The sequence below is a fragment of the Dermochelys coriacea genome, chromosome 1 (genome assembly GCF_009764565.3).
Source record: "Dermochelys coriacea isolate rDerCor1 chromosome 1, rDerCor1.pri.v4, whole genome shotgun sequence".
Classification (NCBI taxonomy): Eukaryota; Metazoa; Chordata; order Testudines; family Dermochelyidae; genus Dermochelys; species Dermochelys coriacea.
In genome coordinates this window covers 238872922-238888821 of record NC_050068.2, presented here as the reverse complement: position 1 = coordinate 238888821, position 15900 = coordinate 238872922, and the positions used below count along the sequence as shown (strand labels likewise).

At 40.0% G+C, this 15900-nt stretch overlaps 1 protein-coding gene and 1 long non-coding RNA gene across 6 annotated transcripts in view; one reads left to right on the top strand and one right to left on the bottom strand.

The window, feature by feature from the left end:
• The window catches only part of DERA (deoxyribose-phosphate aldolase), a 97604-nt gene that overhangs the window by 33830 nt on the left and 47874 nt on the right, over window positions 1–15900 (top strand). For all 5 annotated transcript variants that reach the window (XM_038380866.2, XM_043517014.1, XM_038380857.2 and 2 more), the window contains exons 3-5: window positions 5047–5194; window positions 7400–7495; window positions 8754–8888. In XM_038380866.2, coding sequence (XP_038236794.1) covers window positions 5047–5194; window positions 7400–7495; window positions 8754–8888 — 379 coding nt within the window. The remainder of the gene's footprint in view (window positions 1–5046; window positions 5195–7399; window positions 7496–8753; window positions 8889–15900) is intronic.
• LOC122460748 overlaps window positions 1–15900 on the bottom strand; it is a 36249-nt gene that overhangs the window by 3346 nt on the left and 17003 nt on the right. The gene's annotated exons all lie outside the window — the stretch shown is intronic.

Below are 15900 nucleotides of genomic sequence, written 5' to 3'. Positions count from 1 at the left end.
GAAGATAACTGATTTTTTCAGACACAGGAAATGCAGTAGATCCAGTTTACCTGGATTTCAGTAAGGCATTTGATACAGTTCCATAGGGGAAATTATTAGTTAAATTGGAGAAGATGGGGATAAATATGAAAATTGAAAGATGGATAAGGAACCGGTTAAAGGGGAGACTACACCAGGTCACATTGAACTTTGATGTCAGGCTGGAAGGAGGTTATTAGTGGAATTCCTCAGGGATCAGTATTGGGACCAATCTTATTTAAGATTTTTACTAATGATCTTGGCACAAAAAGGGGGAGTGCGCTAATAAAATTTGCGGATGACACCAAGTTGGGAGGTATTGCCAATCTGGAGGATGACTGGAATATCATAAGAGGATCTGGATGTCTTTGAAAACTGGAGTAACAGATGTGATGGGTTCCCTCCAGGATGCCACCTGGAAGTGGGATACCACTTCGCCCTCTGACTCACCAGCCTGGGCTCCCTCTCACACTGTGCTGAGACAAGCTGCAGACTGCTCCTGGTCCTACACTTCCACCAGCATTCACACAGGCAGGGATATACCCAGCTGCAGTTAAATGCAGGCTCTCTGCCCAGCCACTGCATGAATCAACAATAGAGATGCTACAGCCAAGATAACCTCCAGCTCCGCAGACACGCATCCCTGCACTGGAGTATAAACCCAAAATTATGCCATCTTGCACTGCACAGGGAACTGTACAGTGTAAGGTCATAGAGTTTGCCTCTCCCTCAATGTGGAGAGGAAATGCAACAGCTCCTGCCCCTTGAGCTAAGATTCCCAAGCACTTCACACTAAACTTACTGGTTTAGATTAACACACAAAATAAGTTTATTAACTACAAAAAAAGATAGATTTTAAGTGATTATAAGGGATGGCAAACAGATCAAAGCGGATTACCTGGCAAATAAACAAAACCGCAAACTAAGCTTAACATACTAGATGGATTGGATGTGAATTAGCAGTTTCTAACCCTGGCTGATGATACAAGCAAGCTTGCAGATTCTTAAGAGACAAGCTGCATTTGTTTTGCAGCTTGGGATCCCCACCCCCATTTCAAGTCCTTTTCCTAAGGAGCTTCTCTTAGATGTTCGGTTGTGCAGGAGTGAAGAACAACAAATGATGTCACTCACTGACTTGTATAGCTTTAGCATATGGTGGGAACTCTTTGTATCAAACTCAGTTTGTGGAAAAACACTGGTATCCAAGATGGAGTTCTGTGTCATGTGGCCTGGTCACATGCCCTTGCATACCTTGCTGAGTCATAGCAAGCATTACTTACAAGCTGTCTGGAGCATTCTCAGGAAGGCTCACCAGGTGGGGGATAAGCATCTTCTAAAGCCTGTTTTCCCTAATGCCCATTACCTTGAATGGGCCCTTCACAGTCAGCTATCTAGACTTGGAAGCATTTTGCCTAGGTGGGGGTCACCCAGATGTGACAACATGTGAAATACAGATACATAGTGTGACAAAGCTCTGTCCTTGCCTCCGTGGGTCCCACATTTCCTGGTGGATTTCACTAGCCTCAGAGGCTCACTCTGACCTCTAGAGACAGGGGTCACAGTCTACTGGGCCATTTTCATCATAAGCCAGTGAGGGAGGTGAGGAGAAGTTATCCTTCCTTGCACAGTCTCTGTTGTCTCCCAGTCTCAGTGATTAATCAGGGGGCAAAGGTGGGGGGGGGGGGAAGGGGAGCCCAGGCTCACTCTTTACTCCAGGCTCCAGCTCAGAGACCCTAATAGTATCAGCTATGGTAGCTGACCTTTTAGAAACATGACATGTACAATTCCCTGGGCTACTTCCCCCACAGCAGCCCTCACTTCCTCAAGCTCCACTTCCGCCTTACCTCAGGGCCTCCTTCCTTGTGCCTGATATGGTGTGTACTACTCAGTCTCTCCCATACCTCCTGACATGCACACCCACCTGACTAACTGGGAGGCTTTTAACTAGTTTCAGCCAGCCCCTGATTGGCTTCAGGTGTCCCAATGAACCTAGCCTTCTCCCTGCCTTCCTGAAAGTTCTTAATTGGCCCCAGGTGTCTTAAATAGACCTGGAGCAGCTGCCATTTCACTTATCCTGGTACCAGGGATTTGTTTAGCGTGGAACTAATATATCTTTCTCCCACTACTTTCCTATAGCCATCTGGCCTTGCCTCATCACACTAGTTAATATTCATAACTTCAGATACAAAAATGATACATACATACAAATAAGATAATCATATTCAGAAAATCATAACTTTTCCAATCACACCTTACATGACCCATCTTGTCCAAGATGCATCATAATTATATCATAATTATACAACTATGAAGAATATGAGGTGCAGTGTCATAATAGAAATGGGATGAAATTTTAATAGTACAACTTGCAAGGTCATACACTTAAGGATTGAGTAACAAGAATTTTTGCTATGAAATGGGGACTTGTCAGTTGGAAGAGACCGAGGAGGAGAAAGACCTGGGTGTACTGGTTGACCACAGGATGACTATGAGCCGCCAATGTTATGCAGCTGTGAAAAAAAGCTAGTGTAGTCTTAGGATGCATCAGGAGAAATATTTCCAGTAGAGATAGAAAAATGTTAGTACCATTATACAAAGCATTAGTGAGACCTCATCTGAATACTCTGCAATTCCAGTCTCTCGTCTTTCAGAAAAATGAATTTAGACTGGAACAGGTGCAGAGAAGAGTTACTAGGATGATCCGAGAATGGAAAACCTACCTTATGAGAGGAGACTCAAAGAGCGTGGCTTATTTAGCCTAACCAAAAGAAGGCTGAGGGGAAATATGATTGCTCTCTATGAACACGTGAGAGGGATAAATACCAGGGAGGGAGAGGAGTTATTTCATTAAGCACCAAAGTTGTCAGAAGAATAAATGGATATAAGCTGGCCATCAGCAAGTTTAGGCTTGAAATTAGAGTAAGGTTTCTAACCATCTGAGGAGTGAAGTTCTGGAACAGCCTTCCACGGGAAGCAGTGGAGATAAAAAAAAATACCCAGCTGGGTTCAAGACTGAGCTTGATAAATTTATGGAGGGGATGGTACAAGGAGACTGCCTACAATAGCATGTAGCTGATCTGCGACTGCTAGCAGCAACTATCTCCAATGGCTGGTGATGGGACACTAGATGGGGAGGATTCTGAGTTACAACAGAGAATTCTTTCCTAGGTGTCTGGCTGGTGCATCTTGACCACGTACTCAGGATCTAACTGTTCGCCATATTTGGAGTCAGAAAGGAATTTTCCCCTAGGTCAGATTGGCAGAGACCATGGGATTTTTTGTCATCTTCTGCAGCATGAGGCATGGGTCACTTGCATGTTTGAACTAGTATAAATGGTGAATTCTCTGTAACATGAACTCTTTAAATCATGATTCGAGGACTTCAGTAACTCAGCCAGAGGTTACAGGTCTATTACAGGAGTGAGATTCTGTGGCCTGCAATGTGCAGGTGATCAGACTAGATGATCATGATGGTCTCGTCTGGCCTTAAATTCTATGAGGAGCATTCTGATTTGCTGTAAATTACCACATATTCAGATAAGTTGCAACAGAGGGAAGAATCCACCCCTTGGATTGTGTAGATATAATCTCTTGGGGTGGTGATTTACTCTGGCATTGATGTCCCCCTTAATGTGGCTGCAGGGCAGATGCATTGTTGCCCCTGGTACCCTTCAGCTCTTTATTTGTTTAGTAACAGTACTGTTGAACTAAATAATTCAGTTTTTCTTTAAAAAACACCACCGGGTTGTTTTCATAAACACCTTTTTTTCATCTACCCAAGTACAGATGTAGCAGAAAATCCATGTGCTGCCTAACAAATAGAGATGGGCCTGAATGTGATCCTTAACTCTTAACACTGTGAACTTTGGGGAAAGTTTGGATGTAGATAATATTCCACATCCAAACTTTGTGGCTCAAGTCCATATCCAAGTGTGTGTGTGTGTGTGTGTGTATATGTGTGTATATATATATATATATATATATATATATATATATATATATATATATAAAGTCAAAATCCTATTTTAAAACAAATAAGGTTCACACCATTTTTTGGAAGCAGTTTACTACATCTGTCTTCACAACTTCACAACTCATTTCCTAAGGGATGAGACTAGAATTTCTTAGCAGCTGATTAGGTATTCTCTTCTTTTTGGACAACAATTTTTGTTTTAATTTAAGCCAGTTATAAAAAAACTAGTTGATGTAAAAAGCTAACTTTCTGAAGTAAAAAAACAACCCCAATTACAGTTAAAAATAACAATTTTTAAAGTTATGTAGCATCTTTTGTCCAAGGATACTGAAATGCTTTAGCAATGTTAGTCAATTTCTCAACTTTTTTGCAGGAAGATATGTAAATATTATTGCTCCCATTTTAGAGACAGGAAAACTGAGACACCTAGAGTTTAGGATCCAAATATTAAAACATGTGCAAGACACCTAGGGTAAAATCCTGGTTCCATTGAAGTAACTGGCAAAATGTCCATTAACTTCAGTGGGACCAGGATTTCACCCTAATGCATATGTATAGATTAGGGTTGTAATATGTAATGGCGGCATGCATATTCCTGACTTTTGTGTGCATTCAGGTGACTTGCACTTATAATTCATGTGCCTGCTGAAGAGTGTGTATGCTTTCTATGCAGACTAGCTCTGCATGAGGCAGACTTAGCATGTTACGGGCACATGGACAACTCTGTTGGATAGAGGTTGTTGCATCCTTCCTCCAATGGGTTGCCCAGATAAAGCGTCATTGGCTTAGGATCCTGGTGTATAATAATCTGCTAGGATTCCTGCTCATTATTCAGTCTTTGATCCATGTGCCATAAATTGGAACTTGGTCCTTTGACTATACAGTAGCTGATTTTTAGACATTGGGTAAAATTTTCAAAAGCACCATTGATTGTCAATGAAACTTAGGTACCTAAGTGATTCACTTTTGAGATGGGCTTAATCTTCTAAATCACCTGGGCCACATTAAAAAATTTAACCATTTTTTTTTGTATATTACTTTTTTCCCTAATAAAGGCGGCTTGGCTACTGAGAGCTGTCACTTGCATAGATCTCACCACCCTTTCAGGCGATGACACACCTTCAAACATTCACCGGCTTTGTTACAAAGCCAAGCATCCAATCAGAGAGGATCTTTTGAGAGTCATGAACATGCATGATAAAGGTATGATGGTTTTGGTTACATTATTTGCAAGCTTTGGCTTTATAAAACTGGTTATGGACAGAACATAAACTCAACGTGTTCTTTTTCGACTTCTACTGCCTGAACATTACTGATGTTAGAGCTAATATTGCACAGCCAAACAGCCCTGGAAGACTGAACTGCCTAGACAGTCTCATTCAAAGAAATGGTAATATAAGGTTTGATTACAAAATCTTTATCCCTAGTTATGATGCAAGATGTGTGTGGGGGGAAAACCTCACCTTGATTTACAGATCCCAGATCGAGATTGCACTATGGGCAGTTATAGAATATACTACAGTATTTGACATGGAAACCATAAAGAGAATAAAACTATGAAATATAAAAAACCCACATCTCTTTTAATAACTGGATGGTAAGGTGGCACTAAATTTATTTGCATTAAAATGCACATGATATCCCCAATAAACGTTTGGGCTTTTTTTTAGTGTCTGTAAATATTTTGGGTCATAACCCTGGTTGAGGTTATTTTGTGTAGCTCCAGGATCTGGCTCTTTGCCTTTGTGCAGACAATTAGATACAGACACGTGCTGTGTGTTGAAATATTTGGCTTTTTTATCTCGCCTCAGAATTGTCTCTGCCACCCAGTTATGTCAGTAACTAAGAAAGGGATCAAAATAGCAGCTAGTTTTATCTACTGCTAGGGACTTCACTGGGGTCAGGATTTGACCGTAAGGGTGTATCCACTACAGCTGGGAGACATGATTCCCATTGTGGACAGACAGACTTGCTCTAGCTCGAGTAGAGCTAGTGCACTAAAAATAGTAGTGTGGACATTACTGCACGGGCAGCAGCTCAGGCAAGCTGTCCAAGTCCACCTGACGCCTTGGGTCCAAGCTTAGGCAGCTAGCTGAGCCACCACCCTTGCAGCAATTTCCATGCTACTATTTTTAGCATGGTAGCTTGAGCAGAGCTAGCACAAGTCTGTCTCCCTGCTGTGGCATAGGCATTCCCAAAGTATTTTTCAGAACTGGTCCCTCAATACAAGTCTAAATGTTACACCCAATATCGACAGGAATGGAATTGTCAAGGCGTTAATGTGGCCATACAGAGTTAGTATTAAATGATAGCCATAAAATGGCATCTTTTCATACAATATTCAGCACTGTGCAACGTAACTTCTCAGAAGTATTAATATCAATGATAGGTTTCAGAGTAGCAGCCGTGTTAGTCTGTATTCGCAAAAAGAAAAGGAGTACTTGTGGCACTTTAGAGACTAACAAATTTATTTGAGCATAAGCTTTCGTGAGCTACAGCTCCAATGCATCTGATGAAGTGAGCTGTAGCTCACGAAAGCTTATGCTCAAATAAATTTGTTAGTCTCTAAGGTGCCACAAGTACTCCTTTTCTTTTTGCGAATATCACTGATGTGTCGGATACAGGAGGCTGTTTTAAAATGCCACATGATTTTGATGCTTTGTTTGTTACATTCAAACAAAAATCAAATCCATCAATACTGTATAAACATTTGGAGCCTGATTGATGAATCGCAATGGTAAGTTTTACACAGGCATAACCCCATTGTTTTCAACAGAGGTGTGTGGTGTAAAACTAGAATAACATAGTGATTAATCAGGCCCTGGATTCTTAGCCACAGTCATGAAATAGGAAAGACCCAATCCTTTTTTAAACTCTGATTTATGAATTCTTTCTAATCCTTGATACAGTTTAAAAAACCTATTAAATATCAGGCCAAATGGCTTAGAATGTGAGAATAAAATATGAAATAGAAACACAGAGAAACTGTGCTAACACAAAGGGTATTCCATGCTAGTCAAACTGAGCTATAGACCCCTAGGTACAATACTCTGATAACATAGTTTCTGACATCATAAATCCCCCGAGCAAACTGGTCTGAAACTGGCGTTTAAAGAACTCCAGCCTTAAACTGTGTCTGTGATTGAGCTACTACTGATGCAGCCTCAGTGTTTTCAGGGCAGGGCTAACGGACATGGTGGTAGTTCTGCCAGTGGCCACGTGAGCTCCACTGTCAGTAAAGCTCTCATGGTTGCTATAGCCAGTGGAGAGCAGTTGGGGGTTGTGCAAGAGTAGGAGATTTAAAAAAAAAAAAAAATCTAGTGCACACAAGGCCATAGTGTGGACTAGAAGACAATGCACATTACATGGAAATATACAGGTGAAACAGTGGATTGTAACTTTTTGCAGGTATTACTACAGCAGCTGTCTGTGTGTATCCAGCTAGAGTAGCTGATGCTGTTAAAGCACTCAAGGCTGCTGGTTGTAACATACCAGTAGCTTCAGGTAAGTTTCTCTTCTTTACAAGTATTATATAAAAGATTCTTTTCCCAGTGGGCTTGTGCCGTTTTTGCTTTTATAAGATGGGTAAAGAATACTTGAAAGGGTGGTTGTTTTTTGTTTGTTGGTTAGTTTTTTGCTGGAGGGTGGGGTGGGGAGGATCCTCCTCCTTTTTCACTAAAAAGTATCTGGAATATCAAGTTTTTAGTTGTCAAGTCTAAGTTTTGCTGGAGGAGGATCTCCTGTGGGGGTCTTGGAGATGTGTATGTTGATCTCATACCTGAACTGAAGGGATAGGAATAATGAATCTTTACACAGACATTTTTCTCCCAAGTGGAATTAGTCATTAAAGCTGAATAGATGTTAACATCAACAAATGAAAACCATTTCTTGCTTAATAGCTTAGCTTTTAGGTTGCATGCAGGTGGATCCCTCCACCCCATTGAAGTCAGCAAGGCTCTGTGCAGGTGCAAGGGTCCATCCCTGTAAAAATACCTTTGTCTCGATTCTTTGTGATGTCGTCATTTCACTAGTTCTTCAGACACCACAGAAGGGAGACAATGTGGAATTTAGGATTGAAAAAACACCACAGAAACATGTTTGTGTTTGCAAGAGGGAAAGAGAACTTTTCCAGATTCTCTTTATACTTCAGAAGGGCGCGGGGGAGGGGAGGGAGTGGAACAAGGCTAATTTTTTCCTTTCCAAGTTACCTTTATATTGTTTAAGTACCAAAATTCAAATGACCGATGAATAGGGTATGATTGCATTCAACTTTACCTATATTGTGACTATTACTTACCCATATTAGTTGCATGTATTTTCAAATACCTTCTATAAGAATTTTGGAGGATTGAAGAACATACACATCAAAGATCATTTGACACATTAGGCCAAATTCAGAGCTTGTGTATACAGGCAGAACTTCGTTGAAGACAATGGACTTAAATGTATTAGCCAGGCTGAACTGGAAATAGCTGTAAGGAAAGTGGGAGAAATCCATTTGCAGGAGACATTTAAAACTTAGCAAAGCACTGATTAAGGATCTCAAGGGAAGAACAGATGTTCTTGTAAATGAAGTGGGGAATGAATTAGGTGCTTTCTAGGCCTTTGAGTCTTTACTGGAGCTGTAGAGTAACTTCCCTTTCAGGGGAAAAAAGAAAAAAAAACCTTGATTTTTTTTATACCCCCATCTGCCTTAATAACAATAATATTTATATAAAAGTCTTTGCTTACTTCACAACTTTATTTTTTCCATTCTTCATAGTGGCAACGGGGTTTCCAGCTGCACAGACTCCACTGAAAACCCAATTAGAAGAGATTAGGATAGCAGTGGAAGATGGTGCAAGAGAGATAGACATTGTAATTAACAGAACCCTTGTTCTGACTGGCCAGTGGGAAGGTAAGCACTTACTAAAGCTAAGGAGCCAAGTTTTATCCTCTGCTCGTGTTGGTGATAGCAGAATTTGACTTTTGGTTGCCCACTTTGGGCCAAGATTTTCAGAAATGACTAGTGATTTGAGTATCTCTGTTTTTTGGGTGCTGAACTTGAAACACCCTGAAAGAGCCTGATTTTTCAGATGGTGGGCGTGCTTACCACTTTCTGAAAATTCAGACTACTTTAAGAGGTGTCATGTTAGACAGCAAGAATCACTTGTTCACTTTGGAAAATTCTGACTTTTAGATTTAGTCTTTGAAAGGGTTTATATAAAGAGATATTTGAAAAATAATTTTCGAACTTCTGCATAGTTCAAATGAAACAGCAGAAAAGTGAATGCTGATGGTCTAATTACCCTGGGCTAATTACCCACAAACAGAATGGTTAAAAAATACCCAAATGGGTTGTCAGTGTAAATGGTATGTCGTTAAAATGTGTGTTTTGGTTCTTGACAAAAATGAATGTGTCTTCTAATTGCTTTTCTCCGAAGTTGAAGGTACAAATTTACAGTTCATATTATTACTGGTGTTCGTTTTCTCTCTCGCTCTCGCTCTCTAATTAGTATGTGTAATAATACTGGAGATGGTTTCACTCTAATTAGTTCTCCCTTAATGTGCCGTGAATGGTTTACCTTAAGTGCTGACAATGGTCCTATAACTAATCTCCATGTAAAAGGTAAACAAGCACTAGTAGCCTTCACTGAGAACACTTCAGAAAGGAACATATGATAACAGAGTTTCGTTAAGGAAATAAGAAAAGGAGTACTTGTGGCACCTTAGAGACTAACAAATTTATTAGAGCATAAGCTTTCGTGAGCTACAGCTCACTAGCTCACGAAAGCTTATGCTCTAATAAATTTGTTAGTCTCTAAGGTGCCACAAGTACCCCTTTTCTTTTTGCGAATACAGACTAACACGGCTGCTACTCTGAAACTAGTTAAGGAAATATAATCATCATGGTGCCATACCATATTTTCTGATCTCTGTCTTCCTTCAATTAACAATTAGCATTGGACTAAAATGTCATCAATTGCAAGATGCCAATATTTGTATCTTTATAAATGTTATCCTAGTGCTAACTTGTTCATGTATCTTGATCTTTTTCACAATATTCTTCACTTACATCAGCTTGTACTCAAATATATGCAGTAACCCAGGTCGCTGGCATCAGCTTGTTTATCTTTCAAAATGGCTATTTTGATTTCAGATGCAATAAATATGTTGGTGATCTCAGTCCAGATCAGTGTAGACTGACATCTATATCACAAAAGCCATCATAGTTCAACCTTTGTTGGCAATCTTCCTTAGATTGTTAGCTCTTTGGGACACAGACAGTCCTTTGTACTGTTTTTGTAGAATGCCTAGGACAATGGAGTCCTGGTCCATGACTGGGGCTTTCAGATGCTACCACAATACAAATGATAAATAACAATAGGACTGAAATTGCCATGGTAACTAGATGATCCTCTTTTCCTCCACTAGAGGTCATACCTCCAATAAAAGATTAAAGGATATTAACTGGGAAGTAAGCAGAAAGCTCAAACAGCTGCTGTCCACAATATATTTGTTCTAAGGACCTAAGTGGAGATATAAATCATCATTATTGTTCAAATGCCATCTTAAAGCTAATTTGTTGTGTTGATTTTTGTGTTGCAAAAATTAGTCTAATTCAGTGACATGGGAGATACTTACGCTATGTCCATGCTGGTCTTGAAAAGAGTTTGGTACAATTTGAACAGTGGTAAGTGAAACCATTTTAGAAGCCAGTTTAGGCCTTTTCTGCACTGTAGAAATGTATCACATTAGAAAATGAGCTAGCACCATTTTAGCTTAGTTAAACATGATTTATCTTCTAGAATAGATTAGTACCATTGTGTGGATTTAAAAAAAAATATATTAGTTGATTGTGGTTAATCGTACGTCCCCCTCCCAAGATCAGCTAACACATTTTTTAAACACAAAAGTGCACATTTACAGTAGGCTCCAAATTGTGTTTAGCATCATGCTAGTTAAAATGTGTGTGCTAACACATTTTCTAAACCAAAGCATTTGATGAGTGTAGACATACCCTTTGAGTGATCACACTAAAAGATTAGATGTGCTAGACTTCTAGTTGGAATAGTATGCGCACTGCATGGTTCAGAAACTGCTTAGTGTCGACACAAACTAAGCTATATGAAGTAGTAATATAGACAGTAATGGAGGCACAGTCTTCTAGCACTTTTTACAGGATGTATACAAATGGAACTATTCATAAATAATCTTCTCATAAACATATTTAACATTTTAATGGGTTACATTATGCAGAACATCAATAGCATTAATTCACTTTTTTTTTTTACTATCTAACTAAATTCTGAATAATAGTTTTTTTTGTGTAGAATCCTAATATGGATACAAATAATTAGATAAGGCGACTAATATAGTTCCACTATTAAACATTCTTGAGAGCTGAAAAAATCAAAATGTTTAAATTTTAAAAAAGCAGCTAATTAGTTATCAGATATGAACGAATTAATTTTTAAAAGTGCAGATTGTGTCCTTCTGTGGAAAAACCCACTGAATGGGATCAGTGCGGGGGGATATTCAAAAAGTTCCCTCACAGTGTTTCCGATAGAAAGTTCTGTCATCAGGGCAGGGTTTGTCCTGTCCACCTAAGGAGCAAAGAAAGGGTTCAACTCAGATTTCCACATCCTCTAAATGGTACTGGAGGCCAGAGCCATCTGTACAACAGGCCCCTTCGTCTCCACACTTGATCTGAGTTTATTTGCTTTCCTCAATTCCATTCAGCCACAGCCAGAGGCTCCCTGACCCACCAACAATCCTCCTAAGGGAGTTCCACGTTTCAGAGGGAGCTATACAAACTCAGACTGTATTAAGATCATCTGGATGCCAAAGACAAAAAAAAAAAAGGCACAGCACCTGCCACCGCTCCCACACAGGGATCTCTAAGACTATGAAAAGCTGGACAGAGAGTATTGCCAACCCCAAGTATGTAAAAATCATGAGATTTAAAACAAAACAACCTCCTCCCCCACAAATAAAAAATTTAGGTTCTTTTGATTTGCCTTCTTGCTTTAGAGTTTTTAGGATTCACTTGGATCACAAACGTTTCTCCACAACCATGAGAGCTATAAACTTCGTAAGTGAAAACTAAAGTTCTTGTATAATAGTTTGTCTCTGGGAGCTGGGGCTTTAAGGAAAACATCAAATATTGCAAGACTTGAGATAAAATTGAGAGAAATTGCAATATTCCCTCCCCCCCTTTATTTGTATGGGCAAGGAGAGAACCACATACGAAATGGTTGCCTCTGTGTGACTATCTCCACATTTTTGCTTGAGCAGAGTTTGCACCCCCACAGCATACTTGAAGTGGCCACTGCTGCTCAGTGGTGGCCATGTTATAAACAAATGCAATATTCGTATTTGTTTCTTCTTTAGTGTTCAGACAGACATCTGACAATTACGCTGTTCCCATACAGTTCAGATATTCCATCCATCCTGATCACTTTCTCATGCCTGTACTTTTGTTCATAATCAGAGTTACAAAGCATATTTGTAGACCAGTTGTAGACCAAGCTGGATGAGCAAGCATCTTAGAGAGGTGATTATGAAGAAGCAGAAAGCATACAGGGAGTGGAAGATGGGAGGGATCAGCAAGGAAAGCTACCTAATTGAGGTCAGAAGATGTAGGGATAAAGTCAGAGAGGCTAAAAGTCGAGTAGAGTTGGACCTTGCAAAGGGAATTAAAACCAATAGTAAAAGGTTCTATAGCCATATAAATAAGAAGAAAACTAAGAAGGAAGAAGTGGGGCCGCTTAACACTGAGGATGGAGCGGAGGTTAAAGATAATCTAGGCATGGCCCAATATCTAAACAAATACTTTGCCTCAGTCTTTAATAAGGCTAAAGAGGATCTTGGGGATAATGGTAGCATGACAAATGGGAAGGAGGATATAGAGGTAGATATTACCATATCAGAGGTAGAAGCGAAACTGAAACAGCTTAATGGGACTAAATTGGGGGGCCCAGATAATCTTCATCCAAGAATATTAAAGGAATTGGCACCTGAAATTGCAAGCCCATTAGCAAAAATTTTTAATGAATCTGTAAACTCAGGAATAGTACCGAATGATTGGAGAATTGCTAATATAGTTCCTATTTTTAAGAAAGGAAAAAAAAGTGATCCGGGTAACTACAGGCCAGTTAGTTTGACCTCTGTAGTATGCAAGGTCCTGGAAAAAATTTTGAAGGAGAAATTAGTTAAGGACATTGAAGTCAATGGTAAATGGGACAAAATACAACATGGTTTTACAAAAGGTAGATCGTGCCAAACCAACCTAATCTCCTTTTTTGAAAAAGTAACAGATTTTTTAGATAAAGGAAATGCAGTGGATCTAATTTACCTAGATTTCAGTAAGGCATTTGATACCATGCCACATGGGGAATTATTAGTTAATTATTATTAGTTGGAGAAGATGGGGATCAATATGAACATCAGAAGATGGATAAGGAATTGGTTAAAGGGGAGACTGCAACGGGTCCTACTGAAAGGTGAACTGTCAGGTTGGAGGGAGGTTACCAGTAGAGTTCCTCAGGGATCGGTTTTGGGACCAATCTTATTTAATCTTTTTGTTACTGACCTTGGCACAAAAAGTGGGAGTGTGCTAATAAAGTTTGCAGATGATACAAAGCTGGGAGGTATTGCCAATTCGGAGAAGGATCGGGATATTATACAGGAGGATCTGGATGACCTTGTAAACTGGAGTAATAGTAATAGGATGAAATTTAATAGTGAGAAGTGTAAGGTTATGCATTTAGGGATTAATAACAAGAATTTTAGTTATAAGTTGGGGACGCATCAATTAGAAGTAACGGAAGAGGAGAAGGACCTTGGAGTATTGGTTGATCATAGGATGACTATGAGCTGCCAATGTGATATGGCTGTGAAAAAAGCTAATGCGGTTTTGGGATGCATCAGGAGAGGCATTTCCAGTAGGGATAAGGAGGTTTTAGTACCGTTATACAAGGCACTGGTGAGACCTCACCTAGAATACTGTGTGCAGTTCTGGTGTCCCATGTTTAAAAAGGATGAATTCAAACTGGAGCAGGTACAGAGAAGGGCTACTAGGATGATCCGAGGAATGGAAAACTTGTCTTATGAAAGGAGACTTAAGGAGCTTGGCTTGTTTAGCCTAACTAAAAGAAGGTTGAGGGGAGATATGATTGCTCTCTATAAATATATCAGAGGGATAAATATAGGAGAGGGAGAGGAATTATTTAAGCTCAGCACCAATGTGGACACAAGAACAAATGGGTATAAACTGGCCACCAGGAAGTTTAGACTTGAAATCAGACGAAGGTTTTTAACCATCAGAGGAGTGAAGTTTTGGAATAACCTTCCAAGGGAAGCAGTGGGGGCAAAAGATCTATCTGGTTTTAAGATTCTACTCGATAAGTTTATGGAGGAGATGGTATGATGGGATAATGGGATTTTGGTAAGTAATTGATCTTTAAATATTCAGGGTAAATAGGCCAAATCCCCTGAGATGGGATATTAGATGGATGGGATCTGATTTACTATAGAAAATTCTTTCCTGGGTATCTGGCTGGTGAATCTTGCCCATGTGCTCAGGGTTTGGCTGATTGCCATGTTTGGGGTCGGGAGGGAGTTTTCCTCCAGGGCAGATTGGAGAGACCCTGGAGGTTTTTTTGCCTTCCTCTGTAGCATGGGGCATGGTTGACTGGAGGGAGGCTTCTCTGCTCCTTGAAGTTTTGAACCATGATTTGAGGACTTCAATAGCTCAGACATGGGTGAGGTTTTTCATAGGAGTGGTGGGTGACATTCTGTGGCCTGCGCTGTGCAGGAGGTCGGACTAGATGATCAGAGTGGTCCCTTCTGACCTTAGTATCTATGAATCTATGAATCTATATTATCACTGCATAGCCAGGAATTGGAGTGAGGACTAGTCTTGAACACAGATCCAGCTAACCCAGCTGACTGCAAGAGAGCCCTATCCACAAGAGAGCACCAATCTGGCCTAGAGTAGTGACAGTTGCTGCCTGAAAAAGTTGTCAAGAATTGTTCTGCTTAATATGAAGAATAGTGCTTGATAGCTGTTTTTGAACATGCCTGCAGTTACCATGCTTCAGAGATCACAGCATGGGCAAGCTCTAGACGCAAACTACTTAGAACAAGGGTCACTGATTTACCCCATGGAATCAACAGAAAATAGAACTTAAAGTATATTGTACATGATTATGAAAAGGGATGTCACAGAAGAAATAATAGAGGGACCGATCCTGAACATCTGACACTCAGTCACAAGTTACTGGGCATGGCGCAGAAATTACTGCCTGAAATTGTGACCTCTGTTATGCAGGAGGTCAGACTAGGTGATCGCTATGGTCCCTCCTGGCCTTAAAATGAATTAACTCCTATTGAAGTTAAATGGAAGTTGCAGGTCTCAGGATTTGCCATATAAAACGGGTTGCACTGGCACCACTGCAACTGTGGTGTGGTTGTTTTAACTTGAACTGTATCAGCTTTTTCTGCATGGGGTTACAGACAGTTACGTATGAACAGAAGTAACTGGGAAGGAGCACTCAGATGTGACAGGGTGGGTGGAGTAGATTAAAAATAAATCAGATTTTGACTTTTCTTCATTTCATTAATTTCTTTTAGCCACAGCAAGTGTTGTGGCAAGCTTGAAGAAAGCAGGCTTTTTTTTTTTTTTAAATAAATAGTTGTGATTTATTTCCACAAGGGGGTCACTGAGTTTATCACTGATAGATTTCTGAGAGTTTATGTAGGAATGTACATCTGTGTGTACTGTAGCCTCTCATATTTATCATGAAAAGAGAACTATCCAAGGAACAAAATTTACTCATCAACCTTTACAACATTGAGGATGATGTTAATGCATGGGGGGGAACCCCTGATATTTAACTCACCCATTAAGGAAAGCAACTCCAGTG